Genomic DNA, 24,988 nt, shown 5'->3' on the forward strand with positions numbered 1-24,988 from the left:
GCTCTGTCTGAAAAAATCTAACATTAACTGTAAATACAGTAAACACTTAAGTTAACTTGTGAATTTTCCCACCTTGGCTGTGAATGTTCTCACTCCTCCTACATTTTTGAAGAGACCTACTCATGTACTCTGTTGTGTCTCGATGAGTCATGAGTAAACAGAAAACATGGTGGATCTCAGCTGCTCGTACACTACAAATACAAACGCCGGACTCTTCTGTCCCACTTTACAACCCCACCAGACGTGGATAATGTCTGATATGTGTTTATATGAAAAGACCTGCTAACACTGCTTATTAAATGGTTTATAAAGCTTCAGCTGTGTCTGTGGAGAGTACAGAGTGTGTGTTTTATCTCTCTTTAGCTCGGAGAGGATTCAGAATATGACAAGCTCACTGACATGGTGAAGTACTTGGACCTCGATCTGCACTTCGGGACTCAACGCAGATCCAGTAAGTAGTTGTCAGCCTTCATCATACAGCATCAGCATCATCATCATCATCAACAGCCTCTTTATGTGCATCACGCTTAATGTCATACAGTGATAACACTCCAACTCAGGACTAGTTCACAGTGAAAGTGAATCTTTGTGTTTGTGTTGACATCTCCTGTTTTGTTTGTACCTTTCACAGTTATGGTGTTCTCCATTACCTGTTTTGGAGCTGCTCCATTCACCTGTTCATCAAATCCATTCTCCACAAGGCACCATTACCCCCCCACTCCCCTCCCGCTCTGTAATAACACAGCTCTGCCAGAGGAGAAACACACCTCTCTTATTTACTGTAGATACCTCCGACATTTTTGACCTCCGGTGACTCAAATAGCAGCGCTGTGTTATTAACCCATCAACCTGCCACATGTAGCCAGTGTGTGTGTGTGTGTGTTTATTGACCCCTGGTGCCAGGAGAACACACCCTTACAGTGTTTGTTGAAATTATCAGTCTCTCCTCCAGAGCCAGCCTTCCTGCCAGAGAACTTTAAAAAGAAAGACGTGGTGGAGATTCTGTCTCATAAGAAAGCCTACAACGCCTGTGAGTACACCACACGGACACCTGACAGGTCGAGGCTCAAGTGTATAAGACTGCTGATTATAACATATGATGTTGAACTATTTTCAATTACTTTGTTGACCAAGAGGAGCACAAAACACACTGCCCCGCACAAATGTAAACCTAGTAAACACAAGACAATGTATTACGCTGAAGACGCCGTTATTGTTCCTTCCTGATAACGAGGCAATAGATTCATGGAGTCATTTTATGTATTCCTGCATTATTACTGTTACTGTAATATGACACTGTTCAAGAAAGTTGCACAGAGTTTTGATTTCATAATCAATCTGACACAGAAGCTTAGTAAGAAATGAGAACAATACACGTGGAAAAGGTCACATCATCAGAGGGAGATGAAAGGTTTTGTCTGCAGTCGGGCACACACTGATCCTCTTTGTAATCTGATAAAAGAGAGTTAAATCTTCCACGTCTTCTCCTCCTCCTCCTCCTCCTCCTCCTCCTCCTCCTCTTCTTCTCTGCAGCCATCCTCATCGCCCATCTGAAGCTCTCCGTCAGCGAGCTGCGTCAGATCTTGATGAACATGACCACCGACAGGCTGGAGCCCGCTCACATCAAGCAGCTGCTGCTCTACGCCCCCGATGAAGAGGAGGTCAAACAGTATGAGCAGTTCGACCAGGACCCGGCCAAACTGAGCGAGCCCGACCAGTTCATCTTCCAGGTACAGCCTCAAAAAACCTCACAGGCAAAGTCATAGAAAGCAAGATAGAACGATTTGAGTGAATTAATGTGTGTCTTTGTTTCAGATGCTGATGGTGCCGGAGTATAAGACCCGTCTGCGGAGCCTCCATTTCAAGACGACCCTGCAGGAGAGGACGGAGGAGATGAAGGTCGCGTACGATTACATCTACAAGGCTTCAGTGGAGCTGAAGAGCAGCAAGAAACTGGCCAAAATCCTGGAGGTAAACATCTAGAGCAGGGAAAGAATGCATGTCCTGGGTGTTAATAGTGGTTATTAAGTGTTTTTTCCCACAGTTTGTACTTGCAATGGGAAATTACCTGAACAATGGTCAGCCCAAGAGCAACAGGACAACCAGTTTTAAGATCAACTTCCTGACTGAGGTACGACACCTGTGCTTCAACCATGTCATGTTCATCTCAATATTAGATTTCAGTCGTTCATTCTCGCCTTCTTTCTTGCAGCTGAGCACGACCAAAACGGTGGACGGGAAATCCACCTTTCTCCACATTCTGGCCAAGTCTCTGTGCCAACACTTCCCTGAGCTGCTCAACTTTTCCAGAGACCTCACAACAGTGGCTCTGGCAGCCAAGGGTACGATGATGTTACAGCAGGAGGGCTTTTAATAACTCGGCTCTCCTTTCATTCAGTCTGATGCTCACACTTCACTTAAAGCCTCTATTTTAAAGTAGATTTAAGCTGTGTTTTGTTCCAATAACTGTTTTAATAACAGGATCATAGTTCTATATTTCATTTTGACATTGCACAACAAGACATGTTGTTTGATTAGCACGTTTCCTTGTTGCTACTTTTACAATCATTCAATCAAACGCAGTTGTTTAATAACTTCTTCGGTAACTCATCACCTTGTTTGTACATGCGTCTTGTTCAGTGAACCAGAGGGCCATCACAGCAGAGCTGAGTGACCTTCACACAACCATTCAGGACATCAGGACGGCCTGTTTGAAGATCCCACCCACCTCTGAGGACCATTTTGCCTCCGTCATGAGCGTACGCTAACTGCTTAAATATATAATACCCATCAAATATATGGAAAATTGTGAGTTTTTGAAAAGCTGCTACATATATACTTTTTCATACAAGCTACTGATTGCTTGACATCTGGGGAAACTAGCTTTGCCGCTTAGCTTTGACCAGAGACATCTGGACAAGCAGTGCTAGCGACTTGTCTATCAGAAGGTAGCCACACCTTTAAACAACCTGCTTTGTCAGCTATTTTACTCTAAATGAGACAATAATTTACAAAATGAACATCATGCTGTAATGAAGAAGACTTGAAACTAGTGATTGAGACCATAAACTCATTAGGAAATTGTTTACTTTGGTAATAAATCAAGTAAGAAGTAGGGTCCTTTTCTCATAAGCTTCAATATAACCGGACTTCTTTTGAAACCAGTGGAGCTGCCATACTTTAAAGCGGTTCTCCAGCAATTTACTACTACAAACATAAAGTTGAGGGACTCAACGAATGTGTGAGTCACACCCTGAAACTCTGAATACTACTTTTTCATAATGCAGCTAATTAGCACCCGTACAAAGCTCCTCCAGAGCCGCAGAAGACATAATTAGTAGTAGACATAATTAGTAGTAGACATTGCTAGTAGTACCTCTCATGACAAGAAAACAGACTTTAATGTGTAAAAATCCTCCCACAGAGCTTTTTGGAGAACAGCCATCCCGCGATCCAGTCTCTGGAGTCCCTGCAGACCCGAGCCATGGAGGAGTTCTCCAAGGTGGCCTCCTACTTCGGAGAGGACGGCAAGTCCACCAAAACAGAGGCCTTCTTCGGCATCTTTTCAGACTTCATCACCAAGTTTGAGGTGAGCTGCGCAGCTCGGATGAATTTGACAACTCATCTTTTGATTTACACAGCAGATGTTTGACAGATTCAGGGCCCCCCCCCCCTTCTCTCTCACAGAGTGACAGCAGCCTGCAGCTATAAAGAGATAAAGCCACAAAGTGCTGCTGTCTGTGGAATAAGCAAATGTGCTCTGAATCTGAAAATAATACGGTAAAATAGGCATAAATCAGATGAGATTATGGGTTTTGTCTTGCAGAGAGCTCTCAGTGAGACCCAGACTCCAGAAAACCCCAGAAGCCCCAGACTGTCTTCCCCTCTGGCCTGGTAGAAGCAAGATGTCGGGCCAAAACCGAGAGGCCGGCTGGCTCCACTTTCACTCTGCTCGCCACAACCAAAGTGCCAAGATCACACACAGAGACACTCAAACCAACAGAGAGAGGAAGAGAGACTGCATCATCTATAGCAAACAGAATGGAAGTACACTGTATCTATCTGTAGATAGTCACAACAGTTAATGTGCAGCATTGCTGTTATTTCAGGTGCTGGGTAGAGCAGAACATTCAGGTGTCCACAGGTCAACAGGAACTCACCGCACACTGACGACTCAAACCGGTCTTCACTTTATTTACATCTCTTACATGGCAGATAGTACAAGACACATGAGAGGAACCATCCATATATTTGATGGCTCTGAGATGTCGATAATGAAAACAACTGGTCTGAATATTTACAGATTAATTACTATGTTTAATATATGACTATATAAAGTTTATATTTTCTATCAGATCATATTTGAAAAATTGTAAAGATTAAGCGTAGATGTAGTCCGCAGACAGCTATCAGGAATCGAGGTGATTCACAAGTGTAGTTTAGTTTAGAGCCCGGCTCGGGCCGGACCGCTCCGAGTGATCCGACTGTTCACACAGAGGTGCGTTCACTGCCTCCCGTACAGCAGGATTCGATTTGAAAATAGTAGATAACAACATCAAGTATCCACAGTGCTGATCTAGACTCATAGATGTGGTCATTCTCTAACCAACTGTGAAATCATAGGGCACCTATTATGGGAATTGTAATTAAAAAAAATAATAAAAAAACTCCATTTACAGCTGAAGTCAAAGTCATCTTCACCCAGCAGATTCACTTTTATCCTTTGCAGCAGCTGTGGAAGCAAAGGACGGCCACAAAACTTGTAAGATTTCATCTGACTAACTTATTGTGAATTTTAACTGCTATTGAATTCTCAATATAAAAACAAACAAACTTACAGCTAAAGCAATAAAAATAAGACGAGGTATGATTTCGAGTTTGTTTTTTTATTTTCCTTGAATGGTGCAATATATAAGAGACTTAGAAAAAAACAAAACTAAAATTATCAACAGATTGTGGAAGAAAAAGACAATTTTGACTAAATTGTGTTGCTGGGATATCTACTGAAGTTAGCATGCTTACTAGCTAGCCCCAACCCAGCCAGTCCAAAGCTCCTGTGCTAGCGGTGTAAAGATAGCCTGAAATAAATACAGTATGAAGCTTTTCACGCTGGAATCCAACTAACTTAAAGGTACAATATGTTAGAACATTAAAAAATGTAATAAATTATCACTGGAATGTAAAAATAACAGTTTTGACTTCATGACGCATATGTATTGTGTTGCAGTGATATCTACTGAGGTTAGCATGCTAACTAGCTAGCCTCGCCTGTCCTGGTCCAAAGCTCCTGTGATAACGATGTAAACGCCAACACCCCCCTGGTGCTCTGAGCTCCCAGTCTGGATCAGTAGATGCATGGCTAACCAAGCTAACTAGCTACTAGCAGCTACAGTTAGCAGCAATGAGTGTTTACTGAGGTGATATGCTGCCTCCTTTTTGTTTGGAGTACAGCTGGCCAATTCTTACATATTGCACCTTTAAGAAGTCACAATTTATATTTAAACTTGTATTTAACTTGCACACTAGTTATTTTTGGATCTAAAAATGAAAGCCTTCATGGACTTGATCTAAGAAATAAAAGATCAAGTAAGCAACCCAAAACTCTGCACGTTTTGACTTCAGCATTATTCATCGCAGTGGTTAAATATCTCATTTATCTATTAGGCTGAAAAAATGTCAGTTATTTGGCCCGGCTTGTTCTCCATAATTTTCTGCATTTCTAGATGCCGATGAAACGTGTCCATACAAACACAGCATTAGCCACATTGCTGCTCGTGAACCAGAAGGTGGTCGTGGTTAACTTTGGCCCCAGCTCCCCATACAAGTGTAATTAATGATGAAGACATCATTACATTTTCTCGAGTGTCTCAAACACAAGGTCATCCATGGAGGTTCATCGCATCCCAACTGGGCTCAATCCCGAGCCACTGAAATCTGTCCAGTTAGGCCAGTTTGCAGCACGTGAACTGGGAATCCTCTAAAACAACAGTTGAGTCCTTTGTCGTCAGCCTTTCTCCTGCCTGTTAAGACTTAATCGAATCCAAATGTATTTGACAACACACATTTATTTGCAAAACATCACTCAAATGAACAATGTTGCACCTTTCACAGTGAGGTAACACTGACTACATCAGCACATGGTGCGAAGTTGGCTCCAAAATCATCTGTTTCATGAAGCGTGTGGGTGGAATAGCAAATCCTTGTTTTTTTTCCCACAATTAGAGTGATAACTACTTGTTGTCAGTGCAGAGAGATAAAAGGCAGGTTTAATGTGAAACGGCCTAATGAATGAACATCAAACGCATGTGGATAAATAGAAAAACATCCGACTGTAAATGGTCATTTCCTGCTTCTCTGGTGATCTCATGACTCATCTACAGTACAGTGTACCTGTAGCTGTGTTGTATTTATGTTAATGAATTATTGTTGAGGTTGTAAATTGACTGTTTTTGCTATGCACCGCTCATCACTTTGTATTATACGCTTGTGTGTCCTCCAACTTCTAATTTATTTTCTTATTCAGGAGTGTCATCAGGAAAATTACCATCTGATTTATTCTCTATGCGCAGCTTTAGTCAGGCTTACGAGGTGAGTGTTATCTCGTAAAAATGCATTCCTAGCTGCTACTAGTGTGGTAACAGTGTTTTCTTGTCCAGATCGATTGCATGTTGGTGCAGTTAATGTATTAAGATGTGCAGCTGGTAGCATTTACCCTCCCTGGATATTTAAGTTTGAAATAAATACATTTCTGTTAGTCTGGTTAGGTTTATTTATCGGTTGCCGAAAGGTTCCCTTTTATAACTGTTTTATATGTTTTCATGGGAAGTTGCTCATGTTTTTGTGATTGTTTGACCTTTTATGTTTCGTTCAATGCTTTCAAACAATGGATATGTTTTTGATCTATAAAAATATCATGCTTGAAAGTAGAAACTGCCCGATTCATCTGTGCCTTCTGATGAATAACCTCTGATGTTAGCATAGACATCTCTGGTAACAGTACGTGATATTCCTTGTTTACTGTATGTACCTGATTATTTTAGGTCTGGATTTGACGGTTTAATATATGGAAGTCAGGAGATGTCAGAGAAAAGACATCTAATTATAAATTTGTGTACAAATTAGCAATTCTCAAACATGCTAGCAGCTCAGTTCTCCACCACTGAAATATCTCAAAAACTACTGGATGGATTGCGATGTCATAGAGACATTCATGGTCCCAAGAGGATGATTTTTGTTCAGTTTGGTGTTCCACAGACTTTTAGCGCCCCCACAAGGACACATTTTTAAAAACCGTTAACATACACGTTTAGCATCAGCATGTTTAGCTTTATCATCGTGAGCATGTTAGCATGCTCAAGTTATCATTCAGCTCAAATGTGCCTCATAGAGCTGCTAGCTAAAAAAACAAGTTTCTACTTCATGAAGTATGTGTAGAGTGTTGCAGATCTACTGTTACTGAAGTTAGCATGCTAACCAGTTAGCCTCGTCCGGTCGCGGTCCCAAGCTCCTGTGCTAACAATGTAAACAGCAACATTTCCCTGGTGAGCTCCCTGTCCCAACTACTAGCTGCACAGCTAACTGAACTAACTAGCTAATTGCTGCTAAAGTTAGCAGCAGTTAGCGGTTACTTGGGTGACATACTGCCCCCTATTTGTTTTGAGTATGACAGGTAGCCAAGTGTTTCACACTTATTATCAAATGTCAACCTGCTAGGCTAAACTAAAATGGTGAAAGTGTTAAACATACATGCTTAGCATCAGAATTGTTAGCGCCCTAAAGTAAGCATTTAGCTCATATGTGTCTAAGTAGAGCTGCTAGCATGGCTCTCTAACTTTGGTCTAGTTACAACTGAAAAATGCTAACATTTTAAGATGCTATTAGCACATACAGTTTTCTAGCATTACCTTCGAGGCAACAATATCAGTATTGGTTTCTCAATTTTTCCTTATATATATATATTTGTATATACACAAACACAGACGTGACGAGCAGATATAGTTTCTTCATATACTTTATTTTCTTTGGAAAGGGGGTATAACCAAGCATTCTTATTACATGTTTTTATTCCATATTTAAGCTCACCAGACGGCATACATACAAAACTATGGAGCTTAAAAACGCAGCATTATCATTTCTAGTTTAATGGCATTTGTTCGTCTTGAGGAGCTCGAGAAAGCTCCTGATGCTCAGGGATAAGGCAGCGAAGGTACAGGAGCGAGAGAAAAGGAGGGGATCATAACGCTCGATCGTCTCTGAAAAAGAAACTTCAGGGCAACTCCGCAGCATCCGACACTTTCTCCACCGGTACCATATTGGCTCACACATCCAAAAAGCCTTAAAAAAAAGAAAAGCTTACACAGAAAAAATACAACAAAGCATTTATTTAATCTTTTCACCTGGCAAACGTCTGACACCACATCACTACTGAGGTTTCACAGCACTGTGCTCAGCTCAGTGGGAAAGACTGAAAAAAAAAAACACTAGGAAACCACTTGTTGGCCAAGTGCAACATCAGCTGTTTATGCGTCTTTTGTTCGGGATGAAGAGGCTGGTAAGAATCGTCCTTTCGCTACATTCACTCACACGCAGCCTGTCTGAACACAAAAAGGTTGAAAGGGGCGAAAAATACTGAGCGTGTTCAGGCTGGGAGGGCGGCTCACCCTGCTACTTCTGCTCAGAAGACCCGAAAGAAATCAACCCAAACACATTTAAATTACACAACCACACAAGACGGGTCCGATCACCTTCCTTACATCCCTGAAAAAAAAACATACTCGTTGCCAAGACAGCTTCTTGGAAAAAATACTGTGGTATCAGGAGCCAAGTATATCCTCCATACAGTAAATATATAATGCTTATAACGTGGTTCTGGGAGGAACCGATAAGGCATGATTTACATTTAAAGACTGCATTAATTATGTCAAAGCCACAGGGAATGTGTGTTGTGAAATCGGTAAATAAATACAGGAGTGAGGGGGGGGAGAAGATCCGTACAAATAAAAAAAGGGTGAATAATCAAAGTGTGTGAGACGACTGGAAACCTGCAGTCACCAGCTACACTTGAAGCAACAGTTTTGGTTTCTACTTCTACCTGCTGACTTTCCCCCTCTCCCGCCCTGCGCTGTAGAATTTCCTCTTTATTTTTTTCATTTCCTGCTCTAAGACCTTTTTTTCAACATTAAAAAAAAAAAGAAAAAAAAAAAGAAACCCTCACACCAAATCCCAAACGAGTCTCGTCAGTCCATGTTTTGGCGTCTCTCCCCTCATTCTTCCATTTATAAAGCGATGCGTCGTTGCTGGAGACTCCTCTGCTGTTTGCTGTTGATTGTCTGGAGCTTGATCTGTTGGGAGGGGGCGCTATAATGACAGAGGTGGCGGTGGTGTGTGTTGCAGTGTAGAGGCGTCTGGCACCATGATGGAGGTCAGGAGGACTCTGAGGACATAAAGGCTAATGAAAGCTATAGATGGAGAAGATCGTAGTGCTGGAGGTCAGTTTAAACACTGTTTCCTGATTATTTTCTCAGTCTGGAAAATGTCCAAAAATAGTCAAAGAAAATGGCACTTGCTATTGTTGCTATTTTTGTTGCTATTTTTTATCTGCCGATTGACTGATTTTTAGCTGCATTTTTAAATCTGTTGATTATTTTATTATTTGCTTTTTTTCAAATTATTTGGTTTGTAAAATGTCCCAAAATACTGAAAAATGCCTGCACGTGTGCTCATTTTTTGGGGTGTTTTTGCTTAAAAACAACTTATTGATAAAGAAAGTAAGGACTTGACCTTGACATGTACCTAACTTGACTTACAGATGTTTATATGTGTGTAGGAACTGTTACAAGTGTTAGCTAACATTCGAATAAGTAGAGCTGCAACGATGATTAGATTAGCTGTCAACTATTTAGTTAATCAACAACTATTTTGACAATCGATGAATCAGTCAATTCTGTCTGATTCCAGCTTCTTAAGTGTGAATATTTTGTGGTTTCTTTACTCCTGTTTGTTGGTAAACTGAATATCTTTGGCTTGTGGACGTAACGAGACATTTGGGGACGTCGACGTGGACATTTTCCACCATTTTCGGACATTTTATGGCCCAAACAACCAATCGGTTAATTGAGAAAATAATCGACAGATTAACTATTACTATTCAATTTTGTTGCAACAGTCACACAAACACAATCAACTATTATAACCACTGTTTACCGAGAGTAGCTGACCTCCATCGTGGCTGCCAGGAGGAGCATTACGTCACATTACAGTCCTTCATACAGGCTGGACTGGGAGATCCTAACAGCAGAGGTTTATTCTGGGGGCAGATTAAATGAGGTGTGTGTATGATGATGAAGGAGGAGGAGGAGGAGGAGGAGAAGCGTGGGGGAGCTGGACCGGAGCGTGTCGTCGCCTCCTCTTTATAGGACAGTGCTCTCAGTGTCCAGGTCACAGTCTTTGGGCAGAGACAGGAGGGAGGAGGAGGAGGAGGAGGAAGAGGAGGAGGTCGCTGGCTGCTGGTCTACAGCGAGCTCAGGGACCAACGCTCGACTCAGCCCTTTGAAAGACATCGCCGGGTCTACAGAGCAAGAGAAAAGACAGTGAGGAGAAATCGAACCATCTTAGAAGGCTTCTCTGTCGCAAAAAGATCTTTAAATAGAAATAAATCAACTAGAAAAGATCCTCTCGGTTACCGTTTGTGTTAGTAAGTAAAGGTAATGTGATTCTCATGCATGCAGAGCGCTACATAAACATCCCACAGAGACACACACGCTGTTTAAGTCCACAGTATACGAACAATGGCCATAATCACAAACACATGCAGCCTCGTCCTGGAGTATGAAAACATTTAAAGCCGCTGTAATTATGCCATCCCATGCAGATGTGTAATATTTTCCATAAGCTCTCACAGCGGCTCGGCTCTTCTGTCGGGGTTTGAACAGCAGGGGGCGGTGTTCAGCCACAGACTGTGAGCTACAGGCGGCGGGCAGTGAGAGTGGATGGAAAATGTGAAGTGTGAGAGGAGAGCAGCAGAGAAAATGGAGCTGGAAATCCCCAGTTTACTTGTGAACACATCGCCTGAGATAAGAGCCGAAAGTGTGTGTGTGTGTTAGATACGAGCTGTTCGTACACCGTGAACATGTTGATCTGCCGGGACGTTAGTGACGAGACGAGCACATACCAGTTATAAACATGCGTGTCAGGGTTACACGTGCGTGTCACAGCGACAGTGGCTTAAAAACTCAGTAACAAACAATATGAGATGATTCACAAGTTAAAAGAACAAGAACTCAAGTCTCTGACTGGGAATGAAGATGAGTGACTCGTGATAAATGACAGCCCTGATAACAACACGTCATATTACACATGAAAATATCATATCTATATGAAGAAATGTAAACCAACTAAAACATTTTAGCTGTATTGACAGGATGTGGCTAATTTCATTAAAGGATAAGTTCACCCAAAAATGGAAATTCAGTCATGCTGATTGAAAGTCGGTTGAACTTTCATAGACCATAAAAAATCTCAAATATATTTGAAAACACATTGTTTACAGCCTTACTCATACAAGCCAAAATCTTCAATGTAGCTGCTAAGCTAAAAGCATTAGCACACACCTTGTCTGAAGTGGGTGCACAAGCTCGACTTTGCGAATCAATATAGGATCTCAGGGCTTCTGGAGACTTGGATTATGCTGGACAAGCTGAATGGACCCATTTTCTTTTCTTTTCACCTTTTAAAACAAGTCTCCCAGTCTGTTGTCTAGGAGAACGCTGCAGTGCTTTTTGCTGTGAAGCTCCAGAAATGTTTTGTGGACTACAAAAACTTCACCTGACTTTCCATCAGCATGAGGGTGAGTAGATAATGACATGCTGCGCAGCAGTAAAGGAACAAGGTAACATATAGAAGACAGTGTATGAGAAGAAGCTGTTTGTCAGTATTCTGTAATATACGTGGCTTCAGACTAACAGTTCATCTTCCCTCTTGTGGTTTGTTCCCTCGTCTGGGGCTGCATTTATTTTTTCCATTGATCAACTAATCGTTGAAGCTCTACACTTATTCTTTAATAGGACAGTATAAGGTCCCGTGCTAAAAAGCAAACAGGGCTGTGTGACAGTGTGACAGTGGTGCATCAGGGCCGGCTAAATGATATGTGACAGAGGCAGCAGGCAGAACAAAATGGCCGTGGTGATGGGTAACAACGAGTGCAGGTGCTGCTAGTGAAAAGGTCAATTAACAACAAACCTCGTACAAATGCAGCTTTAACCTGTGGAGGTATTACAACGCAGGACTGTTAGACAGAGAGCACATTAGTACTGACGGTGAGTTAATAGTAAAACATCTGACATGAGAGTCCACACTCACCCATCATCTTGTACGCAGCGGCACAGATCCCGTTGGTATCACTGGCCTGTGTGTTGGGCTGCGGCGGTGGTGGGACGCTCGGTCTGTTCCGGGGTTTTGGGACGGGCCGTGGCCGGGGGAGCGAGCCCGACTGGTATGGAGACGGGGACGGAGGGGCGACTGCATCCTGGCTCGTGGTGGAGGGAGGAGGGGTGTCCGGAGGGGTCGGGGTGCCCGGAGGTGAGGGGTCGGCGCTCCTCTGTTCGCCGCCGAGTGACGCCGGCTGCGGCGGAGGACTGGCCTGTGTCGGGGGCTCCGGGGGCGGGTGGCTGGGCGCCTGGATCGGGGGCTGGTTGCTGGAGTGGCGTCTGGGTGTGGCACATGGCTGCGAGGTGGGAGAGGTGGGCGAGGTGGGCGAGTGGCTGGACAGGGGTCTGGGGGTGGGGCTGAGGGACTGGGAGGAGCCTGAGAAGGAGGCGTGGTTGGATGAATTACAGGGCTGGCTGGGTGGAGGGTTTGTTGGTTTGGGAGGGGCAGGAGCCTGCTTCTTGGTACCTGAAAGAATGATGGTGAATCATGTGATTATTGGGGGAAAAAGGAAAGCTCTGGTGGTACGCTGCCCCCTGTTTGTTTTTTGAGATGAATTCAACAGGAGGTCCATTCTTACATATTGTACCTTTAAATGTAAAAGCAACCGCACACAACACACGGCTGCCTATTTCACAAAATGTCAAACTTCTTCTTTAAGAGCCCAAAAAAAACAAAACTGTGCATCAATTAATAGTCAAATAAACAGTGTCCCTGCCAGCTAGCTCTACCTTTGACATCAGGATGAACTATTGAGTTCATAAAGCCTCAGGAGCTCATAAATGTAGGCCAGCACTACACAAAAGCCTCGCTTTGTAAGTGATTTATTTATTTATTTATTTATTTCGGCATGTTATTAGACAGTCATCATCACACATCATCTTAGTTAAAAATCAGGTAGTACACATGGCCGAAAGGGAAAGCGGGAGAAGCAGATGCTTATCTAGTCCCGCCCCCGTTGCCCACAGAATACATTATTTCCACAAGTTATATTTCTTTTGTATTTTGACGTACATGTTACAGCAGCATGCAGTGAACAGAGCTGCAGTCCAGCTCTAGACAGTCAACAGAGTCAGTTGAATTCTTCACAAAAGTGGATATTTGTACTTTTCAGTGTCAGCTATTGTTTGGGTACAGTTGGTACTTGTTTAGTCTTCCCTGTAGTCTCAACATAGCGTTTGCTGATTCCTGCCTCTGACCTTTACCAGACTCTCTTGTTGGTTCAGTTTATAACGATCAATAATCATATTTACATACTTTTTTTTGAAAACACTCAGATTTGCAGATTTTTTGAGTTCCTCATCAAGATTATTCCATTGTCTGACACCCATGACCGACATGGTAAAAGACTTTAATGTAGTTCGTACCTTTCTCTTTCTGAAAACAAAGTTCCCTCTCAGATTGTGTCCCTCCTGTCTATGTAGGAATAGTGTTTGTAAGTTGTGAGGGAGGCTTTTGTTGGCAGCCTTGTACATCATTTGTACTGTGCGGTAGTTTATTAAATCAGGTAATTTGAGTAATTTTGATTTGATATATAATTGATTGGTGTGTTCCCTGTAGTTGGCAAAATGTAGAATTCTCAAAGCCTTTTTTTGAAGCATTAGCAGGGGATGTGTGTTACCTTTATACGTGTGTCCCCAGACCTCTGCACAGTATTGTAGGTGTGGAGAGACTAGTGCACAGTACAACAGATATAGTGCTTTTTGATTAAGTAGTTTTTGCGCTTTCCAAAGTATGGACACACTCCTGGCAAGTTTGCTTTTTAAGTGTTTAATGTGGGTTTTCCAATTTAACCTGTCATCGATAGTCACCCCCAACACTTTGTATTCATTGACCCTTTCGATATTCACTCCATTGACTTGAATGTTAATACTCTTGTTGTGGCCCTTCTTCCCATATAGCATGTATTTAGTTTTCTCTAGATTTAGTGATAGTTTATTTATATTGAACCACAAGTGGAGCTTGGCCATTTCATTATTGACTGTTTCCACTAATTGGTTCAAATCGTTCCCCGAACAAAAAATATTTGTATCATCTGCGAATAATATTAATTTCAAAATATTGGTTACTTTGTATATATCATTTATATATAGTATAAACAGCTTTGGACCCAGTACCGACCCCTGCGGGACCCCACAGACTATCTCCAAACAAGTTGATGAGTTCTCTCCCATTTTAACATATTGGGATCTCTTGTGTAGGTAGCTCTTGACCCACGTCAACACTATGCCTCTAACACCATATCTTTCCAGTTTAGCTACCAAAATATCATGGTTAATTGTGTCAAATGCCTTTTTTAGATCTATAAAGATTCCTATTGAGTGTAATTTTTGGTCAATAGCATCAGTGATGAATTCCACAGATTCCGTTAGAGCTAGAGCAGTTGAGTGTTTCGTTCTGAATCCATATTGGCTATCGTATAATAGATTATGTTTGTTGATAAAGCTATCTAGTCTATTGTTAAATAATTTCTCTAGGATTTTAGACAGTTGCGGCAGTATTGAGACTGGTCTGTAATTTGTAAATTCATGTATATCACCTTTCTTGTACAGTGGGACCACTTTTGCAACTTTCATTTTGGTAGGAAATACTCCAGTTTGGAATGACAGGTTGCAGATATATGTGAGAGGTGAAATGATTCCATCTAAAACTGTCTTTATTAGCTTCATGTCGAGGTCATTGACATCAGTGGATGTTTTGGATACGCATTTGTTGACCAGGTGTCTAATCTCTGTGTCCTTCACTGGTGTGAGAAACATTGTGCTGGGATTTCTGCCTCTCTCCTTATCAAAGTGGTCCCAGTGTAGGGGTGAGTCAGGAATGTCCTTGGCTAGATCTGGCCCCACATTAACAAAGAAGTTGTTGAATCTTTCTGCTATGATTTCCATATTGTCTTCTTTCATATTATTATCCTTAAAGTAGGGAGGGTAGCTGGGTTTTGAGTTTTTGTTCTTGATCACATCATTTAGAATATCCCATAGTTTTTTGGTATAGTTCCTGTTTTCTGCTAGTAGATTACTGTAATATTCTTTTTTGTGATTATTTAGGATATTATTTAGTTTGTTTCTGTATCGTTTGTATCTCATTTCTGCCTGGTCCGTCCTTAATGTTATGTATTGTCTGTACAGGGTGTTTTTCTTCTTGCAGGCATTTATCAATGTTTTTGTCAGCCAAGGTTTCATGTCTTTGCTCTGTTTAGTTTTTCTTTTTTCTACCGGACAGTGCTTGTCATACAATGTTTTAAATATATGCAAAAAGGCATCATATGCATCATTCACATCTGTTGTATTGTAAACACTGCTCCAGTTTTGCCTTATTAATTCATTTTTTAGTGTATTCAATCCTTTGTCATTCCTAACCCTTCTATACGTACAGTTGGTCTGTATTCTTCTCACAGTGTGTTTCCAGTCATAGATAGCAAAGATTGGTAGGTGGTCACTTATGTCATTTATCAGTAGTCCGCTTGTTATGTCGTTCCCCATAATATTAGTGAAAATGTTATCGATTAAAGTGGCACTGTGGGTAGTGATTCTACTTGGTCGTGTAATGAGAGGTTGTAGGCCCATCGAATACATCGTATTGGTAAACTCATCTATCATCGTATTATTTTTTGGGTTAAGTAGGTCAATATTTACATCACCACAGATGAATACCCTCTTTTGGCTAGTTTCTGAGAATATCCCACCCACACATTCATTGAAATCATCTATCTTGGAGTCTGGTGCTTTGTAAACACAACTTATCAATATATTTCTACCTTTTGCAATACAGATTTCAATTGTCACACATTCCATTAAATATTCAACAGCTATAGACATATTTTGTACCGTCTCGAACTTGATGTTATTGTCAATGAAAAGGGCCACTCCACCTCCACCTTTGTTTCTTCTGTTCACACAAACAAGCTTATATCCTTCCAGGCAAAAATCTGCGCCTTTGTCTTCATTAATCCATGTTTCCGACACCGCAATGATGTTGAAAGGATTTTTGAAGTGGTGTAGGTATTCCTTGATGTGGTCAAAGTTGGTATATAGACTCCGGCTATTAAAGTGAATGAGAGACAGTTTCCCCTCCATCTCAATGCTCCCATTGTATTTCTCATCCGTGTAGTATTGGCATTTCTCAGTCATGTTACAGTAGAAGTGATTTTCCGGGTCAATTCCTTCATTCGGGTCTGTTAAGGTGTGTTTCACATGTTGATGTGTTATCAGCTCCACATTTTCATGTGTGGCAATCCTCTCTGTTATATTCATTGTCTTTTTGTACTGTGTAAGAACCCTTAACCTTTGTTGCTCTGTAGTTATGGAGAGATCGTCAGCCATACCTTAATTGTTGAATTTGTCCAGTTCTTCCTCACTCCTGATTTGCATTATTTTGACGTCTTCTGGTGAAGATCCATTCATTTTGATGTAGATTCTGCAGTTCGCCGTCCAGGTGTGTTGGATCTTGCCTCCTTTCTTCAGTTGTCGAGCTTTTCTGGCGATGCTCGCATTCTTTCTGGTGAGATTCTCGTTGATGTAGACGTCCGAGCCTTTGAGCTTCCTGCCCTGCTTCAGCAGTGCTGTCTTGTATTTTCTGTTGGTGAATCTCAGCACGACAGCTCGTGTTCCAGAGTCCTTCCTCCGGGGTAAGAGGTGACATACTTCCACGTTGTTGAAATCCACATCGATATCTTTGCCAGCCAGGAACTCAGACACCTGTTTCTCCACAGATTTGATATCTGATTCATCAGGCTCCAACGAGTTGGTCGCCGTCGCAGCTGCCTTTGCGTAGGTCTGATGCTTAATCTTGAGGCCCGTCACAATCACCTCGTTGAGTCTCCCTTGCTGTTCCAGGTCCTCCACTCTGTTCCCCAGCTCCTTTAGCAGCTGGTCTTTTTTTGCATTCTCTTCTTGGAGCTGTTTGATTTCAGCCGTCATCTTTTGGAGAGGTTCCATCTTCTTCATGATTTCGGTCATGCTTGTCTTAAGCATTTCCTTTATCTCCTCTCTCAATGCGTTCATAGCCTCCACCATTGTCTCAGATTCGGCTCCACTGGTTTTATTAGGTCTTCCCATTTCCTTTTCTTGTCTTTTTCTCCTTTTCTGCTTTTCTCACTTGCTTTGTAGTGCAAGTTGTCTCAAACTTGGCTCTGCTGCGCTCTGTTGCTGCTTGCAGCTCCACCAATGATCGAGAAGGTCTGAGAATCTTTCCATTTAAAGATGAGTGCACAGTGGAATTACTATCAGAGCAGTCTGGTCTGGCAGCTGCATGACAGATGAGCTGTGAGTGTGGACGTTTTAGCACTAACAGCACTGTATGAGGAGTTACTTTATGGATTAACATTCTTAGCTTCTCGTAAAATGACAAGAATTTTGACATATTTCCCAAAATGGAAGTAAAACAGGTTTTAAAACGTCTTCATGTTCAGTCTACTTCAACTGAATACTTGTTATGGTGTGGATGGCAGGAATGTCCTCTTACCTCTGCGCATCATATGCGGACTGGGCCCCATGGGTCCAGCCCCGGGAGTCCCAGCGCCCAGCTGCCCTGGTGCCTGGCCCCCGCCTCCAGAGCCGTTCCTCTGGAGCAGAGGGGTCTGGGCGGGCGTGGAGTCACGCAGCTTTGGGTTGCTTTGGGGAAGAAGACAAAAAGAAAGAATTTAAACCTACAAGCTTTCTGACACTCTGGACTCTGCTTACACAACAACATCCACTGCCGGATGGTTTTTGGTGATTCTTTGAGCAGAATAGTAAACCTCGCGAAACTAATCTGGGTGTCTCATCTGAAAGTACCTTCCCAACAGTCTGTGGGACCACAAGAATGCTGAGCTGAATAGCGTTATCTGTCTGGATATGAATGTTGTCCTTTCACCAACTAAATCAAAGACACCCTTCAGTGGTTGCATAACAGGCACCAATGTCCAGCCTTTTCAAAGCAGTTTGGGCCAGTTAGTGTGAAGGTCCTGCTGATTCCAGAGATTTGGGGAGGAAAGCGGAGGGATGGGAAGTCGAGAGGCCCTGCGAGAATGACAGAAGCCATTGTTGTGCCGTGTCTGTGGGCTGAACTTAGACAAGTCTGCATAGCTGGAACTGGTGGTGGTGTAAGAAAACTTGTGGTTTTTCTACAGAAACACAAAGTGACCACGAGAAGAGGCTGTGTCTGCAGGATACCAGTGACGCATGCATTAACAATCCACTACACTTCGATCAGCCTGACCTCAGCCGTGCAGGGAGAAGGCACTAATGTCTTCCCATAAGCTCACCACTCAAAGTATCTTTCTTGTCTGGCATGCTGTGTCATTCTCCAGAGATCAGCCCTTACCTGAGCTCCTCTGTGTGCTGGGCTAGAAGCTGCTGAGCGGCTGCCAGAGCAGCCAGATTCTGCGCCAAGCTATGCTGGGAAGCTTCAGGCCCCGAACCCCCTGATGGAGCGTGTGGCTGGGGCTGGGGCTCAGCGGAGGGCTGGGGGACCTGCCCGGCCACGTGCCCCTGCCCCGGAGCCTCCACAGGGGGTAAAGGAGGCTGGAAGGCAGGTGAAGTGTGCTGCTTTCTACCTAAGGTGTTACTGCCTCTACGGAGGGTGTGGTCCGAGTGCTTGTTAGGGGTGCTACACAGGGAGAGCGGGGAGACAGTGAGGGGGGGGGGGGAAACAAAAACACCGAAGCTTTGATCAGAGAGTGACAGATTAGAATCACCGTAATCCCAGAGCACAGAGAGAAGTTATTAAAAACAGTGTTAAGGATCATATTATAAGGACTCTATCAAATGTACCCGAATTTTAAGAGAAGCAAAAGAAAGGGACCAGAAAAAGCCAAAATTATTCCCAAAGCAATTAATTGGGGTTGAAATGTTATGAGTCAGAGAAACCTTGGAAACAAGGAGGTTTCCAAGGAGACACTCCAGGTTCATTACTTGTCTTTGCGCGTCGTGTCGTTCTCCGGTCCCACCATGCTGATGGGCCTCTTCCTCTCTATGGTGCCGCAGTCGTAGTCAAGGTGATTGTTGTGGTTGGATGCAGGTGTGGGCATCGCAAACATGCCGGACACATTGAACTCCACATCTGAAGGAGCAGAGGAGGAGAGATTTGCAGAAACCAAAACCAAAGCCTTAAAACTTGTACAAGGGTACTGCAGGAAAGGGGTGGGGACTTCACTTCCTTTGTCGAATTACACAGCAAATTGAAAACACTCGCAAGCGAAAGATGACTTTTGTTTGTATGACTTTTTTGTTTTTTTCACTTTTATAACCTGAAATGTGATGACTGGACAGCCTTATTTGACACTAGACCATGAGGGGCTTGGTGTTCATCCAAGTGAGCCCTGGTGCAGCTTGTTAGATGGTTTGTAACATGATCCAAATTCAGGAAACAACCCCGCAACAAAAGGTTTTATGGGTAAAGAGGAGCTGACATCATATGACCAGTCACACATTCTCTGCAAAGCCTAGCGAAACAAAATGAACACTGGGGAGAGAGTCAAGTGACAGTCTTGAAAGATTCTTATTTTCAGTTTTATTTGTTCTCGACTGGCATGAGCACTACATTCCTACATATTCCTTATTCTTACGTGGGGCAAACACCTTTCACAGGTCAACAGTCCATCACAGGAGAGGCTCCTGACGAGAATACGTGGAGATGCAAGGAAACCATGTGAGGAAATATGTTTTAACGCCACACAAAGTCGCGTCCGTTTCAGTAACGTCGGCAACAGATCGCAGCTGGATCAGCTGTCCGTTGGCTTTAACAGCTGTAGAGACTGTTGAAGCCCACACGTGCACTGTGCTTATACTAACAGGGGCGCACAGTTATCAGTGCTGAGCAGCCGTGTTTTCTCTCTGCAGCCTCTTACCCGTTTAACAAACAACTGCACATGAATAACAAGCTGAATTCTTGCCTATATTTAGACGCACTGTGTCCTGCTCAGAGGCACAGCAACCATTTCTGCTGGCAGCACGCCTTTATATTATCTATTCATCATATACATCTGGATTCATTGATTTTTCAAGTTATGGAAAATATCGATCAGCCTAATGTGACTGAATTGTAAAGACGATGAATAATCCTGCAAAAAAATGATGATAGATGTTTTCTTGCTGACAAAGTCTCTCTCCCTGAATTTAATTGTATCCATCGGCCAATAAAAGATCGTGACGATAAAGTGTTTCTGACAAATGGAAAAAGTTGTTTGTGGTCCTTTAACTTAACACAGATTTTGAACTGAATGGTGATTCAGAAAACAAAACATAAAACTTGAGAACGATGCAAGACAGTGGACCACAATGACTTCCGGTTCGAGTGAGGATCTAGGAGCGAGAAAATATCAAATAAGGGATTCGAGAGTCAAGCTTAGACTCGTACCAACAGGTAGTAAATAGCCAGGAATCAACCGAAGTGCAGCACAAGTCACTGAACTTTCATCCCTGACTGTATGAGCACCAGAGATGGTCAGTTATGCTGATGACAGTGCAGATAGTCCACCATCTTATTGGCCTTGTCCCATACAGGGACTAAAGGTCGACTGATTTTCATTAGCCTGATAAAGAGATAAAGATAAATGTAAATAATTTATAAACATAAGAAAGTACATAGACTTTGGTTTATGTACTTTGCACTTAAGGGGAATATATGCCATCTGTTTGATAAGTTGTCATTGTAGCCTTTGAGTTCAACATCCACAGAACCTACCCTCAGGAAAGAACCAGTCAGCATGCTGAATGATGGGCTCCACGATGGCCACCACGTGCACAGAGGTAGCGGCAGCCATCTCAGCCAGACTCCTGGGTGGACACGTACAGACGAGCAAAAATGAGATGCTTTCTAGCTTAATGAGCTGTTGGCAGAAGCTAAAATAACAGACTGTCGTTTGTAGAAATCTCCACCACCCTGAACTAGGACGGTGCCTCTCGGAGATCATTACTTTACTTCTCGTTTTTAAACTAAGATGTAATAATGTATTAGCAATATCATCTTCTTCTCTCACCCCTCAGTCTTGGCCCAGAGCAGGTTGGGCCCCAGGACGATGGCGATGTTGCTCGGAGTCATTTTGTTCACCTCGCTGTCCTGAGCCAGTTTGGATAGAAACTTCACCAGATACCTGCAGGAAAAACACGGTAGCTTATGAGCACAGGTGCAACAGAGGAAACCGAAGCACTGCTGTCATGACTTCTCTGAACTAACCTCAGGTTGGTTTTGTTGTTCTTTGGTAGCTTATCACAAACAATCCAGAGTGCCTGGAGCCTCTTGTCTGGGTCTGTCACACTGGAAAAGAGAGAAAATGTAAGATGATTGAAAGCAGAGCACATTATTAGTCCAGTGTCCAGACGGCCCAGTGTCCCAAATTAATTATCCTGTCATTACTCTTTGCTGTACAGTGACAGATGCACTCAATACTGGTACATTTCACTTGCAGTAATAATATTATGAGCCTTGCCTGGATGCCTGAATCCAATCGTCATAAAGCTGGTAACTCATGAGAGGTTCAGGGAGTTCCCTCAGGTAGGACTTCAGTGCTCCTGAAACCACATATTCACACAGATTATTGACTGATTGGCAAAAAACATCACCTAAAATCACAGCTGCAACTAATGATTATTTTCATTATCGATCGAACCGTCAATTTTCTTCGTTTATCAATTCATTGTCTGGTACATAATGATGATCACTTTTTTCCAAATCTGAGGTGGCGTCCTCAAATGTCTTGTTTTGTCCACAACCCAAAGATTTCGGCTTACTGTCATAAAGGAGTCAAGAAACCAGGAAATGTTCACCTCAGAGAAGCTGAAGAGAATTTGGATTTATTCTTAAAAAATGACTCAAAGCATTACTCATCATCATCATTGACAGCTCACTGATAGATCGACTAGACAAGTCCTGCTCCCCTTTAGTTACGGCTGCTAGGTCGGACAAGCTTGACAAGAAACATGGCGTCACTGGTCCTGTTTAACCAGATTGATAGTTTCTATTCTAAACATGTAAGTTGAACAGTAAACGGGAAAGTTGATGGAGGTACACCAGGGTACTAAGCTTGCTTAACTGTTATTGGACCACGGGGAAAGAAAAGGCGGTCCTTTTGGACTTTGGAAGGGTCAATTGATTTCAAGAAGAGCTGAAACAGTTTCTCTGCAAAGGGAGATAGACATCTTTGATTGTGAATTCCTATGCTAAGACTGTGACTTGTAGATTCTGAGATGACAAGAAAACACAAATACTTGCATTTAAATACATTTCAACTGCACTGCACAAAGTAACACAACCTAACTTGTTTGGGAATGTTTAAGTGGGAATAGATTTTTTTTGCTGAAGCATGTATAGATTGAAATAAAGAAGAAAAGATCATTTTCTTTAACTATTGCTCTGGTTTGGGACGTACCAGCGACAGCATGGGGGTCGGAGTAGAACTCCTCCAGTTGCGACGTGGAACAATCCAGCGCTGCCTTTAGCTTCTTTAGCTTGGATGCCCCTGCTGCGATCCTGAATAGACCCTGACACAAAAAAACACACACACACACACGGACAAATAAACCACAGCAACATCACCAGTGTGCAACAACAAAGATACATGAAGCCATTCAATGCGCACACAAACCCTGTGCTTTCACTGAAATGTACTCACTCACACACACTTCCCTACCGTTCAATTACAGATAGGCTCTGTATAAATCCACTACATAAACTCCCCCTGCCAGCTGCACATAATGAAACCTTAAAATTGGCAAACAAACACACCCACCACTCACAGCACAGCAAGCTCTTTACTTTGACACATAAACAAAGGCTGTCTTCACACCATAATGACACAGACTGGACTCACCAGGGAATAAATAGGGAGACAAATAATGTGCCTTGCAGTTAACACTTGCACTCTCTCTGCAAAGACACGTACACACACAAACACACACACACACACACACACACAGGAATCTGATTTATGGACAGGAGACAAGTAGATTCTATTGTATTCTAAATTTGTTTCGGGGAGGGGACATCACAAACATTTCATAAATCAGCACTGCAACATAACGGGTGACACTTTCTTTGGAAGAGTATTTTGGAAATGCAGGAGTTTCCCCTGTTTACATCTCGTCTGTCCGCCTTAAGATGTCCATGTGAACAAACAATTTACAGCTTGGTTTCAATTATATCAATGTACAGTGGAGCCTCTAATCGCAGCCACAGCTCCATGTGACATTTAATGAGCTACGTCAGCACTTCTCTTTCTTCCATGGTGACACAAGAGCTGTCAAGTCAGTTGAACAAACAAAATCTCATCCTGTGTTATGAAATACTGTACAGGGAATCAGCTGAAAGAAAGATAACAAGTGACTTGTAAATCACAAATGTCAGATGGTTGGTTGTTGTTTAAAGCTGAAACCAAGCTGCAAAACAACTGACCTCAGACATCAATAGAGTTATTGGCTTCTACAAACAGCCCAGACATAAGATGGGTTTCCATCTTTTTAAGCTTATTTTCAATTTGCATATAAAATACCTGAGTGGAAAGAAAAAAATCAAGAAAAAAACTAGATAAAAGCAAAATGTAACAAATTTAAGTAAAAACTGATAAAAGTTGGTACATTATTTATTAGCAAACATCAGTTGTGTCTTTGGCCAGCTGATGAATACAAAATGGAGGCCAAAATTCACATTACTTTGAGCTCAGTTTTGGTCTCCACCTCCAAATTTGCGAGGGAAATATCTCCTCGAGTCTGCAAAAAACGACTTTGGTTCTGGGAAGAGAACGTACAGAGGCTTACAGAGTTGCCACTGAATACAAGCTTGATAAAACTGACTGGAATAATTGTCTGTAATAAAATGTCTGAGAATAGTGAAAAATGCCTGTTACATTTTCCCAGAGCACAAGCTGCCACCTTCATGTCTTATGTATTCAAAATAGCCATTACAGAAAACAAAAAAAAACAGCTATTATTCACTTCTAACAAGCTGGAACCGGTGGATTTTTTGGCATTTTTGTTTCAAAATGACTTAAAGGTGAAATATGGAAGTACTGGTGACTTGTTGAATATGTAAAAAAAAAACAGTGACTACCACTGTAAGCTTGTTAGCTCAGTTAGTCCTGCAGCCAGCCGGATTACCTTGGGAGTGTTGGTGTTTACACTGCCAGCACAGGAGCTTTGGACATACACGTCTTTGACATTGCATCATAACCGTTATTTGGTAGCATTCTGTTGATCACTTAATTGTCAAAATAACTGTCTGTTGATGGATTAATTGATTTTTAGTTCTAATGAGAATAAAGGGATAGGGGTATTTTACAACAACAGTTTGACTGTATCCAGTTGGCTTCTTGCAGGTCATGATCGAACTTGAAAGTAGATTTTGATCGATTCAAAATTGAAACTGTGACACCCCTAATCTGTACATCACATTGCTACAAACAGGGCATATTTCCTTGTCCTCTCCCTGTCTAACCCTCCCCCGTCTCTTACCTCCTCCTTCATGCCAGTCTCTAGAAGCATCATGACACAGGCCTCTAACGGCAGGGCGATCTCTCTTCCGCTCCTTTTCAGGTGCTCGTCCAGCCCGGTGCCAAATGCAGGCTTCTCTGTCCACGAGTCTGCACACAAAG

General features: G+C 42.4%; 2 protein-coding genes across 12 annotated transcripts in view; one reads left to right on the forward strand and one right to left on the reverse strand.

Annotated features, from left to right (window-relative positions):
* grid2ipb (glutamate receptor, ionotropic, delta 2 (Grid2) interacting protein, b) overlaps nucleotides 1-6,930 on the forward strand; it is a 41,433-nt gene extending 34,503 nt beyond the window's left edge. For 5 of the 8 annotated variants that reach the window (XM_084341585.1, XM_084341580.1, XM_084341583.1 and 2 more), the window contains 9 exons: nucleotides 364-451; nucleotides 941-1,030; nucleotides 1,534-1,730; nucleotides 1,816-1,971; nucleotides 2,045-2,131; nucleotides 2,213-2,342; nucleotides 2,641-2,759; nucleotides 3,425-3,589; nucleotides 3,827-6,930. In XM_084341585.1, the coding sequence (XP_084197711.1) occupies nucleotides 364-451; nucleotides 941-1,030; nucleotides 1,534-1,730; nucleotides 1,816-1,971; nucleotides 2,045-2,131; nucleotides 2,213-2,342; nucleotides 2,641-2,759; nucleotides 3,425-3,589; nucleotides 3,827-3,898 (1,104 nt within the window). In that variant the 3' untranslated portion in view covers nucleotides 3,899-6,930. The remainder of the gene's footprint in view (nucleotides 1-363; nucleotides 452-940; nucleotides 1,031-1,533; nucleotides 1,731-1,815; nucleotides 1,972-2,044; nucleotides 2,132-2,212; nucleotides 2,343-2,640; nucleotides 2,760-3,424; nucleotides 3,590-3,826) is intronic. The other 3 variants (XM_084341581.1, XM_084341587.1, XM_084341584.1) reach the window with 2 other exon arrangements.
* Nucleotides 6,931-7,993: 1,063 nt separating this feature from the next.
* The window catches only part of arhgap17a (Rho GTPase activating protein 17a), a 39,440-nt gene continuing 22,445 nt past the window's right edge, over nucleotides 7,994-24,988 (reverse strand). For 2 of the 4 annotated variants that reach the window (XM_084343205.1, XM_084343204.1), the window contains 11 exons: nucleotides 24,849-24,976; nucleotides 22,772-22,883; nucleotides 21,833-21,914; nucleotides 21,580-21,660; nucleotides 21,383-21,496; nucleotides 21,088-21,179; nucleotides 19,317-19,464; nucleotides 18,727-19,011; nucleotides 17,887-18,035; nucleotides 12,358-12,891; nucleotides 7,994-10,567 (listed from right to left, as the gene is read on the reverse strand). In XM_084343205.1, the coding sequence (XP_084199331.1) occupies nucleotides 10,410-10,567; nucleotides 12,358-12,891; nucleotides 17,887-18,035; nucleotides 18,727-19,011; nucleotides 19,317-19,464; nucleotides 21,088-21,179; nucleotides 21,383-21,496; nucleotides 21,580-21,660; nucleotides 21,833-21,914; nucleotides 22,772-22,883; nucleotides 24,849-24,976 (1,883 nt within the window). In that variant the 3' untranslated portion in view covers nucleotides 7,994-10,409. Of the gene's footprint in view, nucleotides 10,568-12,237; nucleotides 12,260-12,357; nucleotides 12,892-17,886; nucleotides 18,036-18,726; nucleotides 19,012-19,316; nucleotides 19,465-21,087; nucleotides 21,180-21,382; nucleotides 21,497-21,579; nucleotides 21,661-21,832; nucleotides 21,915-22,771; nucleotides 22,884-24,848; nucleotides 24,977-24,988 lie in introns of all 4 variants that reach the window. The other 2 variants (XM_084343206.1, XM_084343207.1) reach the window with 2 other exon arrangements.

This window comes from Pagrus pagrus (assembly GCF_965226575.1).
Source record: "Pagrus pagrus genome assembly, chromosome: 21".
Taxonomy (NCBI): domain Eukaryota; kingdom Metazoa; phylum Chordata; class Actinopteri; order Spariformes; family Sparidae; genus Pagrus; species Pagrus pagrus.